This window comes from Phyllostomus hastatus, unplaced genomic scaffold, assembly GCF_019186645.2.
Source record: "Phyllostomus hastatus isolate PE091 unplaced genomic scaffold, TTU_PhHast_1.1 phas_scaffold_78, whole genome shotgun sequence".
NCBI classification, from domain to species: domain Eukaryota; kingdom Metazoa; phylum Chordata; class Mammalia; order Chiroptera; family Phyllostomidae; genus Phyllostomus; species Phyllostomus hastatus.
Genome location: NW_025334041.1, coordinates 73,526,663 through 73,552,009, shown reverse-complemented (window position 1 = coordinate 73,552,009; position 25,347 = coordinate 73,526,663). Strand labels below are relative to the sequence as shown.

The window sequence follows — 25,347 nt, the reverse complement described above, 5'->3', positions numbered from 1 at the left end:
CTCCAGCACTGCTCTTCCTGCCGTCACTTGCCCTGTGCACAGCTCTGGGCCACCCTCTGCCACAGAGCACACCGAGGTTTCCCACCTCTCCCCCATCTCACCCTGTGCAAATGCTCACACAGTCACCCCAGCCTGCCGCCCTTGGCCAGCACAGCATCTGTGTGTCGGAATCACCTGGAGGGCGGGTTACACCAAAGTTCCCAGGTGATGAGGATGCTGCTGGTCCAGGGACACGTTTTGAGAACCACTGATTTGGCCTACACATTGTAGGTAGAAAATGGTGGCCCCATCTGGCTTACAGCTAAGTCTTATTTTTACTGCACAATGTGTTAAATTTTTAGGTAGTTACCAACACTTAAAAACCAGGACACTTCCCAGAAAGCTCTAGACTTCTGACTTCTCTAAAAAAAAAATACAAAGGTCTGAGAATTATATGAAGGTGGTCAAAAAGTACAAACTTCCAGTTATAAAATAAAGATAAATAGGAAAATTGTTAAGAGAGTAAATCCTAAGAGTTCTCATCACAAGGAAATACACACTTTTTTTCTTTTTCTCTTTTATATATCTGTACAAGATGATGGATGTTAACTCACCGTGTGTGGTCATAACTTCACAATAATGAAAGACAAATAATTATGCTGTATCCCTTAAATGTATACAGTGCTGTATAAAAGCTTTATATCAATAAAACTGAAAAAATAAATTATATAATGCACTTCCAAATTATTCATTAAAAAAATAGGAAGATCCAGCTACACTAGGGACAGATTTCCACACAGGTGACAATTGACTAGACCCAGGAGGCCACTGCCCTCCTTGTATTTTCACCCTCCGATTGCCACAGTTCCTATCACTCCCCTCTCCCAACACAGGCCACTCCACCCATCCACGTCACCTGCCCAACCCCTGTGGACATTTACGTTTCTGAGCTTTGTCACTCACCCGGTTGTTTTATGGGACAAATCCAAAGAAGTGGGGTTGCTGGGTCAAGTTAATAGGCAGTGCATCTTGCAAAAAGGATACAGATACCATTTTCAGTTAATAAGAACACAAAATGGAGTAAGTTGGCTAGCTAGATGACACTGTTTTTAAGTTGGACATCTTAAATTAACTAGTAGCAGTTCTCATATCACCTTCCCTTTGGCGCCACCCAAAGTCCTCTAGTACCTTAGATAAGCATCCAGCTAAACTTACCATTCCTTTCCCTAGTTTCTGGCACCCAAAGCTCTGTGCCCACATTCTTTAGTGACATCCTCAGAAACTATAATACGTTGCTACAAGAGAATTAACCACAATACACGTGCCTACTATATTCTCAGCGTTGCTGGATACACCCCCTCTTTCATTCTCTCTCTCTTTCTCTCTCTCTCACACACACACACACTGTGTACATACACACACTGTGTACACACAGATTTGCAGCTTGAATTGGATTCCTACAATGAGGCACCTTTGAAATGATGCCAACATCTACACCCCCTTGCTCAACGTTTGTGGCTTTACCCTGGGTACCTGTTATGGGCTGACCTGTGTCTCCTAAAAAGTCACATGTTGAAGTCCTAACCACCAATACCTCAAACTGTGGCTGTGTTTGGAGACAGGGCCTTTAAAGAGGTGATTAAGTTAAAATGAGGTCACTAAGGTAGGCCCCAGTCAACACAACGGGTGTCCTTACAAAAAGAAGAAATTAGGACACAGACACATCCAACAGGAAGACCACGTGACAACACAGGAAGAAGACGGCATCTACAAGCCAACAAGAGAAATCTCAGAAGAAACTAAGTCTAAAGAAACCTTAACCTCAAACTTCAAAAGAATTTCACAGATTTTCTTTACCTCTAAAATTGTGAGAAAATTAATTTCTGTTGTTTAAATCAGCCAGTCTGTGGTACTTTGTCATGGCAGCCCTAGAAAACTAATACAGTCCCTCATGTTCACTGAAGTTATTTAACAGTGATCTCCACTTCATCTCCTAAGTGACAGACCCGCAAAGCAAACATAAAACTCCAGTCTCGTCCTATCGGAATCCCTTCACTGATCCCCCTCCTGCTGCTTATTTCCTCTGTCATTGCCCACTCCATTTCTCTTTTTGGTCCTCTAGGTAATGGCGCCTATATTGTGCACTGTCACACCCCACAGCAGAGCAGGGAAAGGGGGAGGGGGAGACTCGGCAGAAGTGGAGAAGGTGTGCAGTGGGGAAGTGGGCAGAGCAGGTGCCCAAGAAGGGGCTGGCAAAGTTCTTGGAAGTTCCAAATCCAGAAGGTGGGAGCAACAGTGGGGGCTGGGGGAGACCACAGACAGATATCAAGACCCTGAGTTTGGGTCCAGTCACAAATAATCTCAACACTTTCTCTCTTCTCAACACTAGATTTACAGGGCGATCCAATAAGGGTTTTCACCCTGAAGCACCCCGAAGTTTGGGTTGACAACATCAGCAGTCTCATCAGACAGCATCCAGTCTACGACCGTTACAAATGCAAACTTAGCTGCTAGGTCACAGGCAAACTGGGGACCCTACAGAAGCCCCTTATAGCACAGAGCACTTCCAGAGCATCCTCTCCCTGAGCAGTCAGTCAGCAGCACCCCACCTGCTGATGTTCTGTTCAGTGATAAGCAACATACCTGCCAAGAGCAGAGGCTCATTGTGAGCCTGGTCCTCACCTAGGGTGGATGCAGGGAGGCAAGGATGGGGTCTCTTATGTTAGGTGTCCACATATTATGATTCTGCAGCCCCCACTAAGCTGGCACCTTTAAGGTCTGAATGACTGTAAATGGAAAGGGAAGGGCCTCATGGAAGGGTGTGGGAGGGAAGACAGCACAAATGTGTCAGAAGGCATAGACGAAAAGATGACAGAGAAGAGGAGCCATAATGCTGGGGGTGACATTCTACAATGGCAACAACACACACCTCTGGAGTTCAGGGTGGCCTCGCTTCCTTCCTGAGCCACAGAACACCTAGCCTCACTGAGACTTTAACTGGCTTCTAGGAGGGTCCCAGGTAACCGCTAGCCTGGTCCCACCTGTCTTCTTCCCCTTCCTCTTACCCCTTCTCCTCCTAGCGGTAGACTCTGCCTCATCCATCCCTGCTATGAGTCCCTGCTAGGGAGGCGGCCTCAGGAGAGGGATGGAGAGTTCTCCCTCCTCGCTGAGGTAACATACTAGGAGTCATTCCTAGAGTCCAGGGTGTCCTGGGGCTGACCCACCAAGGAAGACCTGGCTGTGAGTATTCAAAGGCGCTCTTCACTCCCAGACTAGTTCACCATGGTAGGTGGCAAGGACACGGGTCATACACGAGGCTGCAGCGCCCCTTGGAGTGCTTCTCTTATCACCCCAAAGGCCACCAGGCAGGCTCAGATCCAGCTGAGGTCAGAACCCCAACAGCACGTGTGGTAGCCATGTAGGAGGACAAAAATGCCCAAGTATTTTTAAGTTCACTTTGGACTTCAGAGGGGCAGCCCAGAGCCAGGGACAGCAGGATCGCTGCCTGCTTTGTCTTTGAGTCCCTGAGACAAGAAATAGAGCGCCGAGCCCATGCCGAGTGCTCATGAAGTGCGTCCCAGACAAGGATGACCAGAGAAGGCTCAAGCCCCAAGCAGGCCTGCTTCCAGATCACGAACATCACTGCCAGCCATAAGGACACAGCAGACTTAATTTTCCATTTCTAGTCAAGAAATGAGAAGTTGAAGAGATTGCCAAGGTGAAGGAATCCTGTGGAAGACCCCCTGGGAGAGTTAATGCCCAGCCCAGACTGCCAGCATATGAAGACAGTGCCCATCCATGCCCACGGCCACAGCTCCATGGGGAAGCAGGACAAGGTTAATTCAAGGAAGAGATGTCACAGGCCTAGGGTACTTACAGTAACTTTAGCACTTCACCCCGCTACACAAAAGAACACAAAAATATTATATTACAATGTTGGGAAAATGTAAAAAGGCAAAAGAATGAGATAAAAGGAAAAAGACTGGACTTCATGTGAATTTTAAGATGCCAGCCTTAACACACCAATTAGCTTGTATCCAACTTTTTAAGATACTTAGCACACACTCACGCTGTATGCCATTTTAGCCGAGGTATCCACAAGTACACTGGCCTCCCATGGGTCTTTCTGAGCTCTGTCCACTAAAATCCAACTTCCACATACCTCACCTGGCTGACACTCAGCAGGGATCCACTCGTTGGCCAACAACCACTCATGAGCCACTCCCACATGCCAGACACGTGCTAGGAGCTGGGGTGCAAGGGCCAAGAGAGCAGAGCCACACCACTGAGGAACCAGGAGGAGCACGCCACGCCACTGAGGACCTTTGATGGAGGCAGGCATCAGGTTCCAGAAGAGGCTTCCCCAGAGACACAGAAAGGACTGTAGAGTGTCAACTCTGGGCTTGGGAAGTCTTCACACAGGAAATAACATGCAAACTAAATTGGCCCCCAGCCGAGGGGCCAGCACAGGAAAGGGCTCCCAGCAGAAGGAAAGTGTGTGCCCATGAAGCTCAAATGCCTCAAAGATTAAGGACGTTCGTGCTCACAAACAAATCTTCCCACATTTTAGGACGCAGTTCCCTTTCAGAGAGTTCACGTCTTTTTTTGTGTGTGTGCCTTTATTTTAAACCAAACCTACCAAGGAAGAATAAAATGTCAAGATCTCCATTTTCAATGGGAACTTCTGGTGAAGATGGAGGTGTAGGTAGACACACTGTGCCTCTTCACACAACCAAAAGAAGGACAACAACAATTTAAAAACAAAAAACAACCAGAAATGACAGAAAATCAAACTATGGAAGTCTGACAACCAAGGAGTTAAAGAAGACACATTCATCCAGACTGGTAGGAGGTGTGGAGTCGGGCAGCTGGGGGGAGAGGGCTCATGGCAAGGCAGTGGCTGGCCAACCGGGTGGTCCCACATTTGTGTGCAGATAAACCAGGTGAAACTGGGGAGCAGCATGGTCCTCACAGCCCAGGGTCCCAGCGCCTGGAAATAAAGCCTCAAACCACTGATTGAAAACACCTGTGGAGGTTGAGGCGGCAGCAGGAGAAACTCCCAGCCCCCCACGAGAGTTTGTTGGAGGGACCCATAGGATCCTAGAACATACACAAGCCCACCCACATGGGAATCAGCACCAAAAGGGCCCAATTTGCTTGTGGGAAGCAGGGGAAGTGACTGAGATCTGGCAGAGAGCAGAGCAAGCACCATTGTTCCCTCTCAGACCCCGCCCACACATACAGTGTCACAACCCAGTGACGTGGGTTACCCCACCCTGGTGAACACCTAAGGCTCTGCCCCTCATATGTAACAGGTGCACCGAGACAAAAAACATGGCCTAAACAAAAGAACAGATCAAAGCTCCAGAAAAAATATAACTAAGTGACGAAGAGGTAGCCAACCTATCAGATGCACAGTTCAAAACACTGGCAATCAGGATGCTCACAGAATTGGTTGAATTTGGTTGCAAATTAGATGAAAATATGAAGGCTATGCTAAGTGAAATAAAGGAAAACATACAGGGAACCAATAGTGATGGTAAGGAAACTGGGACTCAAATCAATGGAGTGGACCAGAAGGAAGAAAGAAACATCCAATCAGAAAAGAATAAAGAAACAAGAATTCAAAAAAGTGAGGAGAGGCTTAGGAACCTCCAGGACATCTTTAAACATTCCAACATCTGAATTATAGGGGTACCAGAAGGAGAAGAGGAAGAGCAACAAGTGGAAAACTTATCTGAACAAATAATAAAGGAGAACTTCCCCAATCTGGCAAAGGAAATAGACTTCCAGGAAGTCCAGGAAGCTCAGAGAGCCCCAAAGAAGTTGGACCCGGAGGAACACACCAAGGCACATCATAATTACATTAGCCAAGATTAAAATTAAGGAGAGAATCCTAGAAGCAGCAAAAGATAAGGAGACAGTTACCTACAAAGGAGTTCCCATAAGATTGTCAGCTGATTTCTCAAAAGAGATCTTGCAGGCAAGAAGGGGCTGGAAAAAAGTATTCCAAGTCATGAAAGACAAGGACCTACATCCAAGATTGCTCTATCCAGCAAAGCTTTCATTTAGAATGGGAGGGCAGATAAAGTGCTTCTCAGATAAGGTCAAGTTAAAGGAGTTCATCATCACCAAGCCCTTATTATATGAAATGTGAAAGGGATTTATCTAAGGAAAAGAAGATAAAAAATATGTACAGTAAAATGACAGCAAACTCACAATTATTAACAGCCACACCTAAAACAAAAACACAGTAAGCAAACAACTAGAACAGGAACAGAACCACAGAAATGGAGATAACATGGAGGGTTGGCAACAGGGGAGTGGGAGGAGGAGAGAGGGGGAAAAGGTACAGAGAATAACTAGCATAGATGGTAAGTAGAAAATAGACACAGGGAGGGCAAGAATAATATGGGAAATGTAGAAGCCAAAGAACTTATAAGTATGATAGTATGACACGTGGACATGAACTAAAGGGGGAATGTAGGTGGGAGGGGGTGTGCATGGTGGAGGGGAGTGAAGGGGGAAAATGGGACAACTGTAATAGCATAATCAATAAAATATATATTTTTAAAAATCTCCATCTTCAACCACATTCCATTTCAAGTATGGAAAATGCGGAGCAGTCACCCACCAACGTTGCAGTCGAAAATGAGACCACAAGCTTTTATTGGGATTTTTTGTGAGAGAGCAAGCAGGAACTTCCTCAGCACAGGAGATGAGTGAATCTGTCAGGTGGCAGCACTGGGAAGATGAACTAGATGAGAAAACAGGAGACCAGGGAGCCCAGGCCAGCCCTGCACAGTCTCTCTACAACCCCAGGATATACGGCCATGATTACCATGACAGTAAACTCCCAGTGGCCTCTGCTCTCTGACCCGCCCACAATCCCACTCTTGCCGAGGTCTCTGGGAACAGAGACTTGCCAGCCTCATGGGGTTGTTCTCAAGATTCAACACACTAATGGGAGGATGTGTAGAAAGACCTGCGAGGTATACAAAACAAGGCACTGGGTGGTATTCCTGGGATGTCTCCCCTGAACCTGGCAGGTCCACCCTGTCCTCAAAAAAGCTGACCCTCTGTCCTCAGGAAGCTTTCTCAGGCCGGCTGGCACCTCATAGCCCCCAGTGTTCTAACATTCATCAACAGCAGCCAGGGATGGAGAGACGTGGCCTCTTCCTGGATTTGTCTTTCCTCGTCATCCAGACCACAAGCTCCTGGGCACAGGGCTGCCTCCACCACCCTGCCCCACTCTGGACCTTTCAAGCGCCCCATCTTAAAGCTAGTTATCTCTTCTATTAAGTGATTGACCCAACTAACGAGAATGGCCTCCAGAGAAGCAGGATCTGTCTTTCCCAAGACCTAAAACTATGACTCAAAAAATGTACTTTTTTTATAAGACCCAGGAGTGTGTCTACTGCAAGGCAGCGATTTTCAACTGCTATGCCACAACAATTTTTAAAACATGCAGTACCTGACTACTTAGCCAGGGGCACTGACCTCTTTCCCCTTAGATTATCAAATCAAAAAACAACAACAGCCAATACAACAATAGCCATCCAGTGTGAATGAATCAAAACTATACCTATTTTTGTCAGATCAGCAAAAACTATATTTTTTGGTGTGCCACATAATTTTAGTAATTAGTTTCTGTGTGCCATAAGATGAAAAAGGTTGAAAATCTCTGGCTTAAGTTTTACTTTTGGGGGGAAAAATGACTTTTCAACAGAGATGGTGAGCTGTTAGGGTCTTAGGGGTTAAGAGGGCAAGAGTGCGAGTGAAACCTGCGCTGGGAAGCCCAGCAGAAGAGTGGGAGCTGAAAGGCAAATATGAAATATGTGAGTGCCATCTATTGGCAAGACTAAACAATAACAAAGAAGGGATCTGTGCCAACAGCAAATCAGACAAGAACACTTATGCCCCCTCTAATGAGCACCGCAGGGCCCTGGCTGGGTGGCTCAGTTGGTTAGAATGTCGAACCAATACACCAAGGGTGCAGGTTTAGTTCCCGGTCGGGGCACATACAAGAATTAACCAATAAATGAATAAATAAGGGGACCAAATCAGTGTTTCTTCAAATAAATAAATAGCACTTTGGGTTTACAAAAGACTTTTACACCCAACTAACTGCCTCTCGGGCTGCTGAACGTCCACAGTGCAGGCCTTGCACGTGGAAACCGGAGGGCATCCCCAGATCTGTTGGCTGAAATCATGTTAGCTTTCAGATCCTGTGACTCAGGCCCCAACCCTAGGTGTAACTGGGTCCCAAAGGATGGCTCCAATGCTGAGGAGACTGAGGCTGTCTCAAGTCCCCACCCCGTTCTACCCCAACTTCTAAGCGGGCAGGAAAATCCTGTGGTTAGCCAGGATCTTCCTGTCAGCCCCGAAGCAGAAGCAGACATGCCTAGAGCCTTGTGCACAGAAGCCTATTGGGGTATGACCATGGAAACCATTTCTCTAGGGAACACTAAATCTTCAATGGGAACCCACCTGTGTGGACAGGGAGGAAATGAGGTGGCTCAGAAGTGAGCCCTGCGTCTCTAAGCCTCCAGCACTGGGCTCACATGCTCTGTTCACAGAGGTAATGGCCATGCAGCTGGCAGTACCAAGCAGGCATGCACTTCGGATGAAAGAGAATGGAAGTCCCATCCTGACTCCATGCTGGAGGGGGAAGGCCAGGATCTTTCCTGAGATGGCAAGATCAAATCCCCAGGCAGAAAGTAGGCATGCTTCCCCTCCTGCCAAATCACGATAGCCCAGGGAACAGTTAGCTCTCAGGTAGTAGAGGAGAGGTGAAGGGAAAAAGAGAAGGGGGCAAAATAACACAATCATGAGGGAGCTAGAACAGAAAGAGGACTTCTGTTCCCTCTCCTGGTAGAGTTACATACTCCTTCAATCACTTATGCCACATAGGTTTACTAAGCTTCCATGTATGCCAGGCATGGTGCTGAGTCCTGGGAAAATAGTGCTAAGTCCTACCCCCAAGAAGCCGATCACCTATTAAGCTGAGGTCTGTATTCTAACGTCCTCAGGTTCTGGAGGGCAATGACCAGATTACACCTTAACATTTGTACGCAGCTCCATGCTCAGCAGGAATTTAATGGATGTGTTGACTAAATGTACACAGGAATGGGGGCTAGGAGGATAGCGACTGGTGAGCCCACACTCTGTCCTTGAAGTTTAGGGCCAACTGGGCAAGGATGGTTTACTGAGAAATCTACAGACAGAGAACCAAAGAAAGCCATAAGATCAAGATACCAATGAAAGTTACTGAGAGAGTGAATCACAAAAGTTCTCAACACAAGAAAAAAAATGTTTGTAACTATGCACAGTGGTGACAGATGCCAGTGGACTTACTGTGGTGATCATTTCTCAGTATATAAAATATTGAATCACTATGTTGTACATCTGAAACTAATATAATTTATATTATAATTATTATGACATAATATAATCTGTATGTCAATTATACACCAATAAAAAAGACTTCACAACAGAGACCAAAAAAAAAGTCTTCATAAGACTCAATGATTACTTCCACTAATAGCAACAACTGCTCTTGATGAAATTCCTAGGAAACAGAAATTCAAGGACATTTCATTCACATCACAAAGATTAATCAACTACCAGAATCATATTTAATAGTGAAATATCAAAGGAATTCTCATTCAAGTTAGGGAAAGGAAGAATGCACTTTCTTACCACTACTACTTAATCCTGTCCTGAGTGCCCTGACCAACACACCAGGGCAAGAAACAGAAATGAGACAAACTGTGCAAAGGTAAAGACAAAATTATTTATCAATGGCACATCTGCTCACTGAGTAAGCAAGTGATCAATTAATAGTGCTAGAATACATGGTTTTAATTAAGTGGTTAAGTAAATACGTAAAAATTAGTAACCAGATGGAAAACATAAGGACAGAAGTCTTTACATCAGCAAAATTTATAATAAAAACAATGATTAAACTATGAATTGAGCAAAATCTAGGTCAAGAACTCCATAAAATAAAAAAAGAGGACTAAAATAAATGGAAAGGATAACAGATTCTTGGATTATAGGGCTTAACATGAAAAATGTAAATGCATCTAGAAATTAACAAAATCATAATCGAAATGATTTTAAGCTTTTGCATCTTGTCCGCCAACATGCCATCCAGACTGAGGAAGACCCGGAAACTTCGAGGCCACGTGAGCCACGGCCACGGCCGTATCGGCAAACACAGGAAGCACCCGGGAGGCCGAAGTAATGCTGGTGGCTTGCATCATCACAGGATCAACTTCGACAAATATCACCCAGGTTACTTTGGGAAAGTTGGTATGAGGCACTACCACCTAAAGAGGAACCAGAGCTTCTGCCCCACTGTCAACCTGGATAAACTATGGACCTTGGTCAGTGAGCAGACGCGGGTCAATGCTGCCAAAAACAAGACCGGAGCCGCTCCCATCATTGATGTGGTGCGATCGGGCTACTACAAAGTTCTGGGGAAGGGAAAGCTCCCAAAGCAGCATGTCATTGTGAAGGCCAAATTCTTCAGCAGAAGAGCTGAGGAGAAGATTAAGAGTGTTGGTGGGGGTTGTGTGCTGGTAGCTTGAAGCCACATGGACGGGAAATCATTAAATGTTCACAAGTGCAAAAAAAAAAAGAAATGATTTTAAGAATCATTAAGGAAAATGACATCATTATCAATTTTTTTAATGTAGCATGAAGATACAGTCATTAAGAATATGACACAGAAATAGGCAAACAGATCAATGGAACAAGATATAAAGTCCAAAAACAATGAGTATGAGTGAGAGAGAAAGTGAGTGTGTGTGTGTGTGTATGTGTTGGGGATGTGTTAAAGTCAAAGAGCATTGCAAGTCAACAGAGAAAAGCAGACCCCAGAAGAGGCAGCCACGGGCTTTGAGAGGCTCCCCAGAGTTGAGCCCTGCCCAGGCAGGTGGGCAGAGAGGGCAGTGCTGGGACCAATCACAGGCAGTTCAGCCTCCCAGTGGACCTGCCTCAGACACGCTTGGCCAGAATGATCTGGATCAGCACTGCTCGACAGAAATAATTGGATGAGTCTCTGGACCCCCTGTATGTCCTCCTTGGAGAAGTGTCTGTTCAAGTCCTTTGCCCATTTTTTAATTGGGTTGCTTGTCTTCTTAGAGTGAAGTCATGTGAGCTCTTTATAATAATTTTGGGGATTAAATGCTTGTCTGAGGTATCATTGGCAAATATGTTTCCCACATGATAGGTTCTCTTTTTATTTTAATACTATTTTCTTTAGACATGCAGAAGCTTTTTATTTTGATGAGATCCCATTTGTTTATTCTTTCCTATATGTCCAAATAAGCCAGGCAGTAAAAGACAAATACTATATGATCTCACCTTTAACAGGAATCTAATCAACAAAACAAAGAAACAAGCAAAATATAGTCAAAGATATTAAAATAGAGAACAGGCTGACAGTGACCAGAGGGGAGATGGGAGGAAATTTCAGGGGAAAAGGGGAAGGGTCTGCAGGAACAAATATAAAGGACACAGGGACAAAAACTAGGGGTGGGGTGGAAACAGGAGGGAGGTGGGGAGGGCTGGGGAGATGGGCTGGGATGGGAGTAAAGGGCAGAAAAGTGTACTTGAACAACAATTAAAATTTTAAAAAATGAAAAAAAAAGAAATATAGGATGAGCCACATATCTAATTTTAAATTTGCTGGAAGCCACATTAAAAAAGAGACAAAAGGTGAAATTAAATTTAATAAAATATTTCATTTACCAAACACATTCAAAGTATTGTCATCTCAACATGTAATCAATATAAAATAATATTTATGATATATTTTATTTTATTTTTTCATACTCGGTCTTCAAATCTGTTGAGCATTTCCTACTCACAGCACATCTCAATTTACACACTAAATTTTCATCAGAAATACTTTCATAAAATTTGTAGGTTAAAAAAGGGGATTTACATTCTCAAGTTTTCCCAAACATACTTAAAAGTTTTCCAATCAATGAATCAAGTATTACTTCTTAACCTTCATTAGAATTAATTTAAAATTTAATAAAATTAAAATTTCACCCCTTGGTCACATTGGCCATAATTCAAGTCCTCAACAGCCAGCCACAGGTGGCCAGTCACTGAATTGGACAACAGACGTCCAGGATCCTTCGCCACACATCTAGTCTCGAGGCCTCGCACCCACCACCATAGGCTGGTGGAGACTCAGAGGCGCGGCGACTTCTAACACATCTGACATCAAGCCCAAATTCCCCCAGCTGTTAGCTGTGTGATCATGGGCAAGGCTGCTAAACTCATTGACTTCAGTTTTCCCATTTATCAAATAGGGATGACACTCCCCACTTGTAAAATTCTGAGAATTAAATGTAAAATTACTGATGAGAACTAGCTTACAGAAGGCACTGTATGTTTATTCTCTTCCCCTTATATGTGTACAGTATTTATGAAGTATGTTCCAATTTACTGTTTTACTTGCTTCTGACAACAGGATGGTAGGAGAAGTATTAGTGTCCACATTTGAAAGATAAGAAAACAAAGTTCAAAGCCGACAGCTCAAAGTGACAGGCTGGTGACAGTGCAGGAATTCTAAGGATTCTGGATTCTGTGCTTCTCTCATTACCTGCAGTAATTCGGCCTCAGCTGTACCTCAGTCTCTTAGAATCCTCCTGCCCCATACTACAATCCAGGAGGTGGGTGGGGAGCCCTGGGCAGAGGCCCTCAGGACTCCTCCCAGGGCAGGCTGAGCAGGCGGGCTCTCCTGGCTCCAGTGCTCTCTGCCTCTTGCAGGCAGCTGGCCAGGAAAGTGGGCTCAGGAGCAGCGAGGACTGGCCTTCGGCAATACTACCACCACCGCCCCACGCCCAGCTCACTGTGTAATCAGGCACCCACTGTTTTCCTTCTTCAGAGCTACAGAGACCAAGGAGGGAGGAACCAGCGACTCTCAGATGGACAGGAGAAGAAAGGGGCCCTAGGAAATGAGTTAGGTCTCTAAGGCTCACCTTCTAGCAAAACACGTGCATACGATCTTACAGTCTGGACTCACTGAGAAGGAAGGATCCATCAACCACCATCCCCAAAATCCTGATGAATTCCACACAGCCATGAGAGCGACTGATGGGCAACTACACACAGCGACACAGGTGAGTCACAAAAGTAATGCTGAGCGAAGGAAGCCAAGCCCTCGAGAGGGCGTGCTAGGTTAATTCCATCTATGTGAAGGTCTACAACAGTCAAATAATTTATGCTCAGAGATGTTCAGGACAGTGATTAACCTTGGCAGGGTGGAGAACAAAGGGCTTCTGGGTTGTTGGTGCCATTCCATTTCCTGCCCTGGATGCTGGGCATGTGGCCATGTTAGTGAAAATTTATCAAGTGCACTTTTCTATATAGTTATGCTGCAATGAAAACTCTATACTAACCTTCTGAGGTGATGGAAGCATTCAACAAATCAATCCAAGTGGTGGTTATCTGGGTATATGTGTATGTTAAACATCATTGAGCTGTACACTAAGGTTGCATTTTACTGTTTATAAATAAAATGTAGGGGACTTACACTAAAAAAAGAAAGTCTCAGGAATACATCATACAAGTTTTCCTCCTAAATCTAAACAACTCTAACCTCACCAGCTTAACCTCAAGGTCCTCTAAAAATATTAGTTTATAAATAATAAATGCTTACATATGAACCTTAAGAATGTTTCAAGAAATAAATGATACTCTAGTGTATAACCATAATGCTCTAAAATGTCTTAAATGCATTGTCTTAAAAGACAGTGCTACATACCTTCCTTCAAAGATGTCTTGCTTAAGACAAAAATTGACTTCCAAGCCTTTTCCCCATCCATTTACAAGTATAAAAGAAGGCCTGGCTCAGATATGGAAGCAAGCCAAGCACCCATCAATAAACAAGTGGATAAAAAAGCTGTGGTACATATACAGGGTCCAGCACAAATAATGCCTCCTTTTTGTTACAACATCTTTTATTACAAAATCATAAGTATGTAATTCTATGACATAACAATATCATACTCAAGCACACAATATGACATTTTAGGTGAAATATTCAAATTGCTATCCATCTCATGTGAGACATTCACGTACCTTGCCAACCACATTTAAGTAGGTATTAACTTCTGTCGGACCCTATATATAATGGAATATTATGTGGCTTTTATAAAAAAGAATAAAATCTTACAATTTGGTTGAACCTAGGGGGTATTATGCTAAGTGAAATCAGTCAACCATAAAAAGACAAACCATATGATTTCACTTATATGTGGAATCTAAAGAAAAAAATAAACAAACTAAATTGAAACAGATTTATAGATGCAGAGAACAGACCGATGGTTGTCAGAGGGGAAGAGGATTCAAGGGACCGGGTGGAAAAAGAGAAGGGATTAAAAAGCACAAATTAATAGTTACAGGACAGTCACAGGGAAGTAAAGCACAGCGGAGAGAATACAGCCGATAACACCAGAACACTCCCTATGGTGTGAGGTGAGCACTGGAAACATTGGCCAGGGGTGGGGCCGGTGGTGGTGGGGGGGCACCTTGTACAGTGTGGGACTATCTAACCGACTACGCTACACGCCCAAAACAAACACAAGGTAATACTGAATACAGACTGTAACTGAAAAATAAAATTTTAAGTTCTTTTGCAAAACTAAAATAATTATTTATTAAATAAAAAAAGGCTTGACTTGGGTAAAGACGTTCACAAATTTCAAACTTGTGAAGTCAAAATAAATGCACCTTTAAATCAAAGCACCTTCCTTTTATGAAACGTATTAAATGTAGATGATGACAAAGTTAGAACACTGGCTCTTTAGGTTTCCAAAATAATGTAAGAAAACTGCCCCAGAAGAGCGATGCAGGCAATTAGTAGTCCCTTACTTTGTATATAAATCTCAATGTGTCAAACAAATACTATATTTTAGCATGTGAGTATTTATTAATATTATAGGATTTTAGCAAGACAAATTCCCTAAAAATTTCACTATCACCTCAGGAACACTATGTTTAGGATATTGAATGTCCTTAAACCCTTGAAATAATAATCTGAGCTCAGCACTCTAAGATCTGCTAAAGGCCAAGACAATTGGGTTTTATTCCCAAGGCCAAGCACTGAGAATATTACAAAACAAGAATATTTATTTCACACTGCAAAACTCCCATTATTCCCCAGGGGTATGTAATACACCTTAAAACATCAACAACAAATTTCACCAGAACAATTAAACAATGGCACTTTAATAAAGTGTTGCTTGTCTCATGAGAAGTAAAGAACTTCTTGAACATAACCCTAAATCCCAATACCCTGAGGCAGGATCTATAAATGATGAGGAAGAGGAGCTACCTCTGCTTTGGAAAGGAAAGCAGCCCTGGTAGGAGTGTCCTGAGAGCGACAGCAGTGACCTCAAAGAGACTGATGTTGCCTAAAATAACTACACTGTAACAGCCATGGCCAGCATCATCTTCAAAGCCAGCCACACCCTGTGCCAGCCAGTCTGGCATCCACGCTGTCCACATCCTCTCAAGACAGCTTCTTAATGAGTGACCTGAATTAAAACAAGCAATAAAAACACACAATACTTGTTGGGATTACAAGAAAAAACAAGTTTTCTCTCTTGGTAATACACAAATAAATGATGTAACTGACTATTAGGCTTATTTTTAATCCCCAGAATAACATTCTTGAGAAAAGAGAGTTTTTAGGTAAAATGTGCTTCTGGTCCATCTCCTATGTTGTAATTCAGCCAATTCACTCACACAATCAAATGTCAAGTTCTTCGTGCAAAAACATTCTTACCTGTGAAAAGTTTAGTCCATTCAATGGATGGCACTGCTCTTCTACCTTTTCCACCACCCCGGTTTGTTTCCTGAGCTGCTCGGCCTCCTGGGCAAGGTACAGGTCTAACACAGGCACCCCATGGGACTTAATGTCCACTTTGGTCAGGGAGTTGACCATGAGCATGACCCAGATGGGCCTCTTGCGCTCTCAGTTCCCCACAATGGCATTGAAGAGGTAGTCTGCATAGAGACCTTTACCACGCTGGTCGGGGGTCATCCACGAGGGCATCATGAGCTTCATGTACTCTAGGTGGTGCTTGAGGGGGCAGTAGATGTCCTTGGGGAGCACATCCTGGAGGTTCTTGCCCTGTGGCAGCATTTGACAGCTAGTGAGGGCTGAGATAGTGTAGGGGTCCATGAGGTCCAGCTCGAAGTACACGATAATGCTCTGCTGAAAAGCCTCCTTGGAGTTGTCCGGGATGAAGTCCCAAACCCGTGTGTACCGGACATGGATTGTGCCAAAGAAGTAAGATGGTGGGTCTCTCTTTATGGTCCACAAGAACGAATTCAATTCACTTTGCTAAAAGAAAAGGAGGCATGATATGGAGGGTCAGGAACTTAAAAGGACAAAATGCATTAGAGAGACAGGTCACAACGTAGGAGAAAAATCATCAAAATACAATTCAGACTTTTAAGTCCAGGTAGATTCACCTGACAAGAGTGGGAGTCCTCAATGCAGCCTCCATTTCGGCATCCTTTTCCCCTTTTCAATCAAAACACTGATTAGAGACAAGTTTGCCCCCATGCTTGCCTAGCATGAACCGGGCGGGAGTTAAATGGGGGATTCTCAGGGGTCTCCAAGGATGCACCTGGGACAGGTGAGGGACACCTGAGAAGCCCACTGTTACCTCCCCTAACCAGTGCTTGCCCCAGAGGGACAGGCCTGGTGCTCCAGAATGGACTCTTCAAAAGAAATTAGAAATCCTCATTTTATTTAAAATCTTCCAGTTGGAAAATGTCGCCTCAATTTTCTTAAAGGTCCTGCAAGCCAAGGAGAACATTATCTCACTAGCCCCCAGCCTGTGACCTTGCTTTTTAAAGCATTTAAATTACAGTTCTGCTCACATACACCTTTTCAGGAGTGCACTATTTGGGCGTGGGGAAGCCTAAATTATGCTTCTGTCTCAGCTACTGCACTGAGATTTTTTAAAGACACTTCATTTCTCTGTACCTCAGTTTCCTCATCTATATAAGTTAGCTAAGAACACTCTCATAGGCTACAGCAATAAACAAATTAGACAGGTAACTGTTAAATAAATGAATAAAATAAAGAATGCATTTTTAAAACCTAGTAAGGGTTAAATAAATATTAAGAGATGAATTATGTATGGAGCCTCTTGCCAGTCTTCGAACATCCTCTTATGGAATAATGAGAGTCTCCAGAGTTATTTAAATACTTCAAAAAGCCAAATGGAACCTGTACACCTCTCAAAGAATGGCTGTCCAGGCTAATTAAGCAATCAAATATATCACTGTTGGTTAGAATTAGATGAAGCTGGTACAAAAGCACTGACTAGATGAGATTCAAAAGCCGAGCCTGCCCTGGCCAGTGTGCCTCAGTTGATTGGAGCATCATCCCCTAACCAAAAGGTTGCAGGTTTGATTCCCAGTCAGGGCAGCGGGCTGTTTTTGAATGCTCACTGTGTGCCAGGCACCACCCGACTGCATTTGTTCCTCAATGACTTATGATGTGCCTACCCTGTGCCAGGCACTGGTCAGGGCATCAGGGCACTAGGAATACAGCAGTGAATGAAACGCAGGTCCCTGTGTCAGGTACAGTGGTGATAAGTGCTGCGGAGAACATGGAAGTGGGAAGGGGAGCAGAGAGCACGAGTGGAGGAGGAATGCAGTCTTAAACTGGGTGATCATGAAAGTCCTAGAATGTCTGCTAGGACAGAGCTGTCCGAGAGAGGAGCATGCCCTCTAGGAGGAAGGGCCAGCAATGCAAAAGCCCTGAGGCAGGATGACTGAAGAGGAAAACAGGAGTCGAGGTCAGAGAGAGAGGGAGGCCAAACCACACAGGGCCCATGGGCCGCCAGTAGGCCTCAGGCTTACATGCTGAGTAGGGTGGGTGCTAGCACAGGTTTTCATGAGAGCAGTGACACACGCTGACTTAATGTGTTAATAGGGTCATTCTAGCAGCTGCAGTAAATAGACTATGGAGACATGAGGGCGGGTGCAAGGTCAGTTAGGAAGTTGCTGAAATAATCTGAGAGAGAGAACAGAGCAGTTGTGACAGAAAAGATAAAATGTGACCAGATTTCTGGATGTATTCTGGAAGCTAGCACCAACAGGATTTGCAGATGAAGGTTAATTAAAAGAACAAAGTGCCATCACCTGAGATGAAGAAGACGAGGTGGAAAGAAAAAGGAAGATGGGTAGTCTGGTCCTGTTGAGTTGAGCAGTCAAGGAGACATCAAAGTGGGGAGGTCGAGATGGTAGGCGGACATATGAGTCTGGAGTTGAAAGAGGCCTGGGGCACAGATAAAAATGAGGGCACTGTCACCATGTGGATGCTACTTAAAGCCATGGGTCTGGATGAGCTCTCCCAGGAACTCAGAGTAAATAGAAGAGAAAAGGTCTAGAAATGGCCCAACTTTCTGAAGTGAAGGGAGAGAAGAGAAGCCACCAGAAGAAGAGAAGTGGTCAGTGAGATTATGGGGAAAATCAGGTAAGTGGGAAGTCAGTCAAAGGACAGTGCTTCAAGGAGGAAAAAGTAAGCGGGTGGGTTCAGTGTGACTGATGGGACAAAGAAGCTGAGGATTTGAGGACTGCCCACTAGAAGCTGAGGATTTGAGGACTGCCCACTGGCACAACACCAAGGTCACTGGGGACCTGGACAAGAATGATTTTGATGGCATAGGGCGAAAGACTGCCCAGTGCCCATGCAGGAGAAAATAGGAGAGGAAGTAGGGGACACTGGTCATTTCCAGATGGAGAAACTGAGGCCTTGATAGGTTTATGATGTTACCCAAAGTCTCATGGCTGCTAAGTGGTACATCCAGGGTTCGAAGCCAGGTAGGCTGACTCCTGAGCCCCAGGTTTTAAACACATTATGTGGCCTTAATATGCAAAAGACTTTACTCAAGATCCAAAGTCCTATCTTTTACAATTACTACCCTAGGAGTTTCACTGCTGCTCAGGAGCGCCCCCTGACTCCAAATCTAGAAAGGCCTGTCCAGCTACCCTTCCTGAGTCCTGACTACCTGCCCAGATAAATCCACACTGACACCTTTAAATCCTCAGTCTGCCACCTTTCACATTCTCTCTTTTCAGGGTAACACAATTTGGGGGGCTTTTCTACTTTTTTAAGCAGGGGTTTTAAAGATACAGCCCTCATAGAGCTTCCTGAATACATGGAGTTCTCTCCTGATGGAGCAGGGCACCCTGTCCCCCTGAGAACTCTGCACCAGCAACTGTCCCTGCTGACCACACACACCGCCCCACAGGGCACAGCTGAAAGAAGAACCTTCAAGGCTTCTGATCAGGGAGCTCTGACTGCCGCGGCCAGCGAGGCAGTGGGTTCGAGACGCGCAGTGACGGACTGAAAAGAGAGAGCGACCAGTTGCTCTGGTGGCAAAAGGCGAGTTTATTGAAAACTCCTGTCATTATATAGTGAGATGTTCTAAAAATAGAATGCTTGCTACACGATGAGAATCTTTGTTCAAGAAAGTTTACACCCCCTCCAGGTCACGTACAGAACATCCCGAGACATGACAAACATTCTGGTTTAGATTAACTCCAAGGACACGACGCATCGCCCCCAAGGCTCCGGCACCTCCCCGTCCTTCTCTTGGGCACAATCCGATAACAAACAAGGCCGGGGTAATGTCAGGTCACCTCCCCCGAGGCCAAGGAACAGGCCCAAGCATCATTCTCACAATGCAGGACCCTAACTCTTGACCCCTTCCTGGGGGCTTGGTTCCCCACATCTCCCCCTTTCTTGTTTAGGACAAGGCAATAGGTGCTTCATGACTTTTATAATCCAATCTTTGTCTTTTTAAATCGAGGTATAGAGTTTGGATGTGCCCAAGTAGATATCGCAAAATGCACGGAAGGCAAAGCAGTAAGATAAGGACAACGACTCCGGTTCCTAGCCAATTGTACAAGAGTTGGTGAATGGAGGGAAAATAACCGGCTAAAGTGTTAAAGAATTTTTCGGCATCTCGGGCAATGTCGACGTCCAATGGGGGGGCATTAACTAGATCCTGTATCTCTTTGTGTAAGGCGGCGAGGTCCAAAGAAGTGTTACAATTATGCCAGATTCCCGTCAGGTGATTCCGCACCTTATCCCAAGGGAATCGAGAAGAATTGTAAGGAAACGAGGGTAACACAAATATGTGAGTATTGGAAGTGACATTTTAGAGAGGAGCGGACCTCGAGAGAGTTCAGTTCCTCTCCGACAACCCTTACGGTATCGTACAGAGCATTCAACTTCTGCTCTATTTTTCGATCCCATTCCTCTTGGGTCTGAAATGCAACAGACACATTGCGAGCTAGCTCGTTAACGAAGTCCGCGGTCTGAACCTCTTCTGTTAGTGCTATGGCGGCGGTGGCGGCCGTAGCTATAAGGGCAATTAAGGCAGATATTCCTGTAATGAGCATTCCTACGAACCGTTTTGTGCGGGCCAACATTAAGTCATTAACCTTTTGGATGATAGCAAAACCAGGGTCCCCATACCAAGGGGTGGAAAGGTTAACAGGTACAAAGGCAAAAGAAGGTTGTTTCAATACAGCAAATGAACTAACATTCATAGATAGATTAAGGCAGTTAGTTAGATAGCATTGATCACAGGTTAGGTTATATACAGTATTATGAGAGACCTGCAAGTCTCCAGCGATGAACGCGAAAGGGTCGGGCACACAAGCTATCACAGAAACATTCTTCTGATTTCCAGACCAAGAGATGGCGTCCTGAGCTCCTATGTGCATCCACTGGACCGCTCTCTTTGCCACGGTAATATACTGAAGAGAGGCCACAGCTTTCCACAACATAGTCTGATAGGTTTTATTGTTTTTGGTCCAAATTCCGTAGAGAAGATTTTGAGGCCGCAACGAGCCGTTGCGAAAGTCACTCCAGTCACAAACCCCTTGGTCGCAAACTGTTTGATTGAGATGGCAAATCCTCCAGGCCGGTCCCCATTGGCTGGGCGATGGGGTCCGACTTCTGCAAGTTGGAATGTCGGCAGGGGGAGTTCCTATGCCAATCGTGGCGGAGGTATTGTTGCGTTTCAAATACAGCATATCAACACCCCAGTGAGTCCCATTACTAAAGTCACTGTCCCAGTCCTCATACCTCTGAATAAGAGTACAGTTTGCCAGAGAGGTGGAGAAGCAAAGCGGCTGCGTCGTAGATATGCCTGAATAATTGACCATCGCACTCACTGGTATCACGTGTCCGACGGAAGGGGTGCCCAGTACCTGGGTGTTGTTGACATAAACTGGAATGAACTCGTTGTCTTCCCAAGTGACTGGGTGCATGACAGGGGGGTTCGGGACGAAAGCCCAATACACCTCCGCGCGCGCTCACCGACAGCCTCAAGAGCCAGATAAGGCTAAGTAACAGCGCCAGCCGGCGCAGCTTCTTCTCCGGCCTCCTGATCCGAGGCTGTGTCGTCAGCGACATCTTCTCCATCCTTCTTGTCAGCTTGCGAATTTTGCTCTTGGGCATGACGAACACAGCGTTCAGGCAGCCAACGAGGAGTCTCAGCGTCTGTGGGAAAAACACACACATACCCTCTTCCCCATACTAATACTGGGTCTGGGCCATGGCGTGACCCGTCAATGGGATCTCTCCAATAAACTTGTGGGTATTGACTCATACGTGGGCTCCAATGACGGTCAGCTGCAGAGCGCCCCTCGGTATCTAGAGTGAGGAAATTTAAGACGAAAAGAGAATGGGCTAACAGTAACTTCGGGGACCGAGGATCATACCATCTCCCCCCTTTTAGTTTAGTAAGCTGGTGTTTCAAAGTAAGATGGGCATGTTCAATAAGTCTTTGGCTTTGTGGATTATAAGGGATACCGGTTTTGTGAATAATTCGAAAAGAGAGACAAAAATTGTGAAAAGTACGGCTGGCATAGGCGGGAGCATTATCAGTTTTCAGTACACGAGGGGTTCCTAAAACGGCAAAAACAGGAAAGGAGGTGAAGAATAATGTTACGGGTATTTTTCAGTCGGGAAGGGGTGTAGCGCATAAAAAAATGAGAACAGGTGTCAATCGTAACATGCAAATATTGAAGTTTTCCCGAAGGAGGGAAGGTGGGTTACATCCATCTGCCAGAGATCGTTAGGGCGAAGGCCCCTAGGGTTGACGCCAAAATGAGGAACAGGGGATAAGGGAGCACAGGAAGAGCATGACTTGACAATCTGTCGTGCGGCATCCCTGGTCAAGCGGAATTGATATCGTAGCGAGCGGGCTGACTGATGGTGAAGGGCATGAGAATCCGTAGCTTGCTGTACCTGTGACAGATAGACTTGTGTATGAAGATCAGTAAAATGATTACCTTGCGTAAGAGGACCAGGGAGCCGGGAGTGACCTCGAATATGTCCGACAAAACAAGGGGAAGAACGAGATTGAAGGAGGGATTGAATTGTAAGGAATAATTGAAAAATAGTAGGGTTGTGAGTATGGATCAGAGGGACTGTTTCAAGGACAGATAAGGCACGAACGATATATTGACTGTCAGTGTAAAGATTGATTGCCTGCTGAAAAAAGCTCTAACGGCGGGACACTGCATAGAGCTCAACTTCCTGTGCAGATGAAAAGGAGGTGGACCATACAAAAGTTTTATCAGGAGTAACTAAAGATGCTCTGCCATTAGAGGAGCCGTCAGTGAAGAGAGAAATGGCTCCTGCGATGGGGTCACTGACGACAACCTTAGGAAAAAATGAAAGAGGCAACGTGCGCGAACTGTAGAATCTTGTCATGCGGGAGGTGATGAGCTATTTCACCTGCAAACCCTTCAAAGGCAAGAGCAAAGGAGTCATTAAAATTCATCAACCAAGAATATTGCTCTGCAGTATAGGGGATAATAATTGTGGGAGGATCCCTGCCTAGGACTTGTACAGATAATTTGCGGCCTTGCTGAACGCGCTCCGCCACCAGGGTAGGATAGGAAAGAAGGGCTTTCCGCGGGGTGGCAGAGCCATGGAGCCATTGTAAAACACCCTGCTGGTAGAGAGCGCCCGTTGGTGTCAGCGAAGTGGGAATGATAATTAACTGCCAGGGCCGAGTGACGTCACAGTAGGTCAACTGCGCTTCCTGTAGGGCCCGAGAGACCAGCTGGAGAGCTTGTTTAGCTTCCGGGGTCAAGGATCTAGAGGAAGAAGGGTTAGAGTCTCCATTGAGGATATTAAATAAAGGTTTGAGATCTCCGGTAGTCAATTTTAGAGCTGGTCGCAACCAATTTAACTCACCTAGGAACGTCTGAAAATCATGTAACGTTTGGAGAGAGGACGTATTGATGGTTATTTTTTGAGGGGTAAAAAGGGAGGGTTTTAACTGGAATCCCAAGTAGGAGTAGGGATAGGCAGTCTGGACTTTATCGCTTGCAATCTGGAGCTCTGAAGAATGAAGAGCCTGTTGCATGTGAGAAAAGGTATCAAGTAAACGCCGTTCTTCAGCATGTGCAAGGAGGATATCGTCCATATAGTGAATAATCAGAGTATCAGGAAATCGTTCTCGAGTGATTTGAATCGCCTGTTGGACAAATTTTTGGCATAAGGTCGGGCTATTAGCCATGCCCTGTGGGAGAACTTTCCACTGATAACGTTTCATGGGCTCTTGAAGGTTAATGGTCGGAACACTAAAAGCAAAGCGAGGGCAATCGACAGGGGACAACGGGATCGTGTAAAAGCAATCTTTGAGATCAATGACAAGCTTTATAAGTGCCCGGGGAATCCCGGCGGGCGAAGGCAGACCAGGTTGTAAGGCCCCCATAGGGTGCATGGAGGCATTCACTTTTCTTAAATCTTGCAAAAGTCTCCACCTCCCTGATTTTTTTCTTAATGACAAAGATAGGCGAGTTCCAGGGGAAGTAGAAGGTTCAATATGGTCAGCCGCTAGCTGCTCCTGCACCAGCCGTTGCGCGGCAGAAAGTTTCTCTTTGGAAAGCGGCCACTGATCTACCCATATGGGTGTATTATCCTTCCATGCTATAGGATCCGCATATGAAGCAGGAGAGACCGTGGCCGCTAAGAAAAAAGACTGTAACGGGGTTCCTGGTTGCCACAAAACTAAGCCCATACCTTCCATAACATCTCTTCCCCCATAAATTCACTGGAAGATGGGGAAGAATGAAAAGCTGGAAGGTCCCAGAGGAGCCTTCCTCATGAGACCAATTAAGCAAGGAGGCACTCTGGTAGGGGGAGGAGGATTGTCCAACCCCCCTGGAGGGTTGTAGTAGTTGGGTGCATAGGCCAAGATTCAGGCCAGTGCTTTAGAGAGATTACCGATACATCGGCTCCAGTGTCTAAAATGCCTCTAAAGTCCTTTCCATTGATTCGGAGCTGACACTCCGGTCGGTCTAATTTAATGGCCCTCATCAAAAATACATCAGTGGATCCAAATCCAGAGGATCCACGGCCCTTCTCCTGTAGGGAGGGCTGTCCAAAAAGTTTGATAAGGAAGCAGAACAAGTTGCCCAATCCTGGTGCCAGAGGGTAGGTTAATAATCACTTTTTCTGTTTTTGCCATAACCTTTATTTCTCCCGTATAATCAGAATCGATTATTCCAGGAGCTACAAAAAAGTCCCCTCATGGTAAAACCGCTTCTTCCTAAAAGTAACCCGACCGTGCCCCTCTGGCAAAGGCCCATATGTGCCAGTAGGTAGAGCCTGCATGCCCATCTCAGGGGTCAAGGTTACATGCTGGGAGAGGCAGAGGTCCAAGCCGGCGCTCCCTGGGGTGGCTCGCTTAAGCTGGGAAATGTCTGGCTGCTGGATACTGGAGGTGAATCCAGCACGGGATTGCTCATTGCCCCGTATATTTGCTGCGGGGCCCGAGGCTGGCCCCTCCTCCCGTTTCCCTGTGACGGGAGGATGTTCCCCTCTCTATCTTTCTTGGAATGACACTCATTGGCCCAATGATTGCCTTTTTTGCATCGGGGACATAAACTAGGAGCCCGGGCCGAAGCTGGCTGTGCGGAACCTGAATTCTGAGGGGTACCTCCTCTGCATTGCCGAGCAATGTGGCCGAGCTTCCCACAATTATAGCAGCTCCCAGGCGGTCCGGGCTTCCTTCTCTTGTTGTCTCTTCTAGAAGCCAAGAACTCATTAACTGTTTGTCCTTTTAAGGCTGCAGCTATAGTAAGGCCCTGAACATACCCAGGCCCAATGTCAGCGCACAACTTGATATAATCATTTAAAGTAGCGCGACCCTTCCACGGTCTCATGGCAGCCTGGCAGGCGGTATTGGCATTTTCAAAAGCCATCTTCTTGGCTACTATGGACGCAGCGTCAGCGTCTCCAATGACCCGCTGAGTGGCCGTCAAGAGCCGAGCTACAAAATC

The 25,347-nt window shown here is 45.5% G+C and overlaps 2 protein-coding genes across 2 annotated transcripts in view; one reads left to right on the top strand and one right to left on the bottom strand.

Moving 5' to 3' along the window:
• Nucleotides 1-23,777, bottom strand: part of TRABD2A (TraB domain containing 2A) — a 60,504-nt gene extending 36,727 nt beyond the window's left edge. Inside the window, 3 exon segments of the mRNA XM_045827280.1 lie at nucleotides 15,794-16,354; nucleotides 20,248-20,399; nucleotides 23,255-23,777. Of these exon segments, the coding sequence (XP_045683236.1) occupies nucleotides 15,794-16,354; nucleotides 20,248-20,399; nucleotides 23,255-23,777 (1,236 nt within the window).
• LOC123811774 (60S ribosomal protein L27a-like) lies at nucleotides 10,126-10,612 on the top strand. The gene has a single exon (XM_045828245.1). The coding sequence runs from the start codon at nucleotides 10,128-10,130 to the stop codon at nucleotides 10,572-10,574; it is 447 nt and encodes a 148-aa protein (XP_045684201.1). The 5' UTR covers nucleotides 10,126-10,127; the 3' UTR covers nucleotides 10,575-10,612.
• Nucleotides 23,778-25,347: the final 1,570 nt, after the last annotated feature.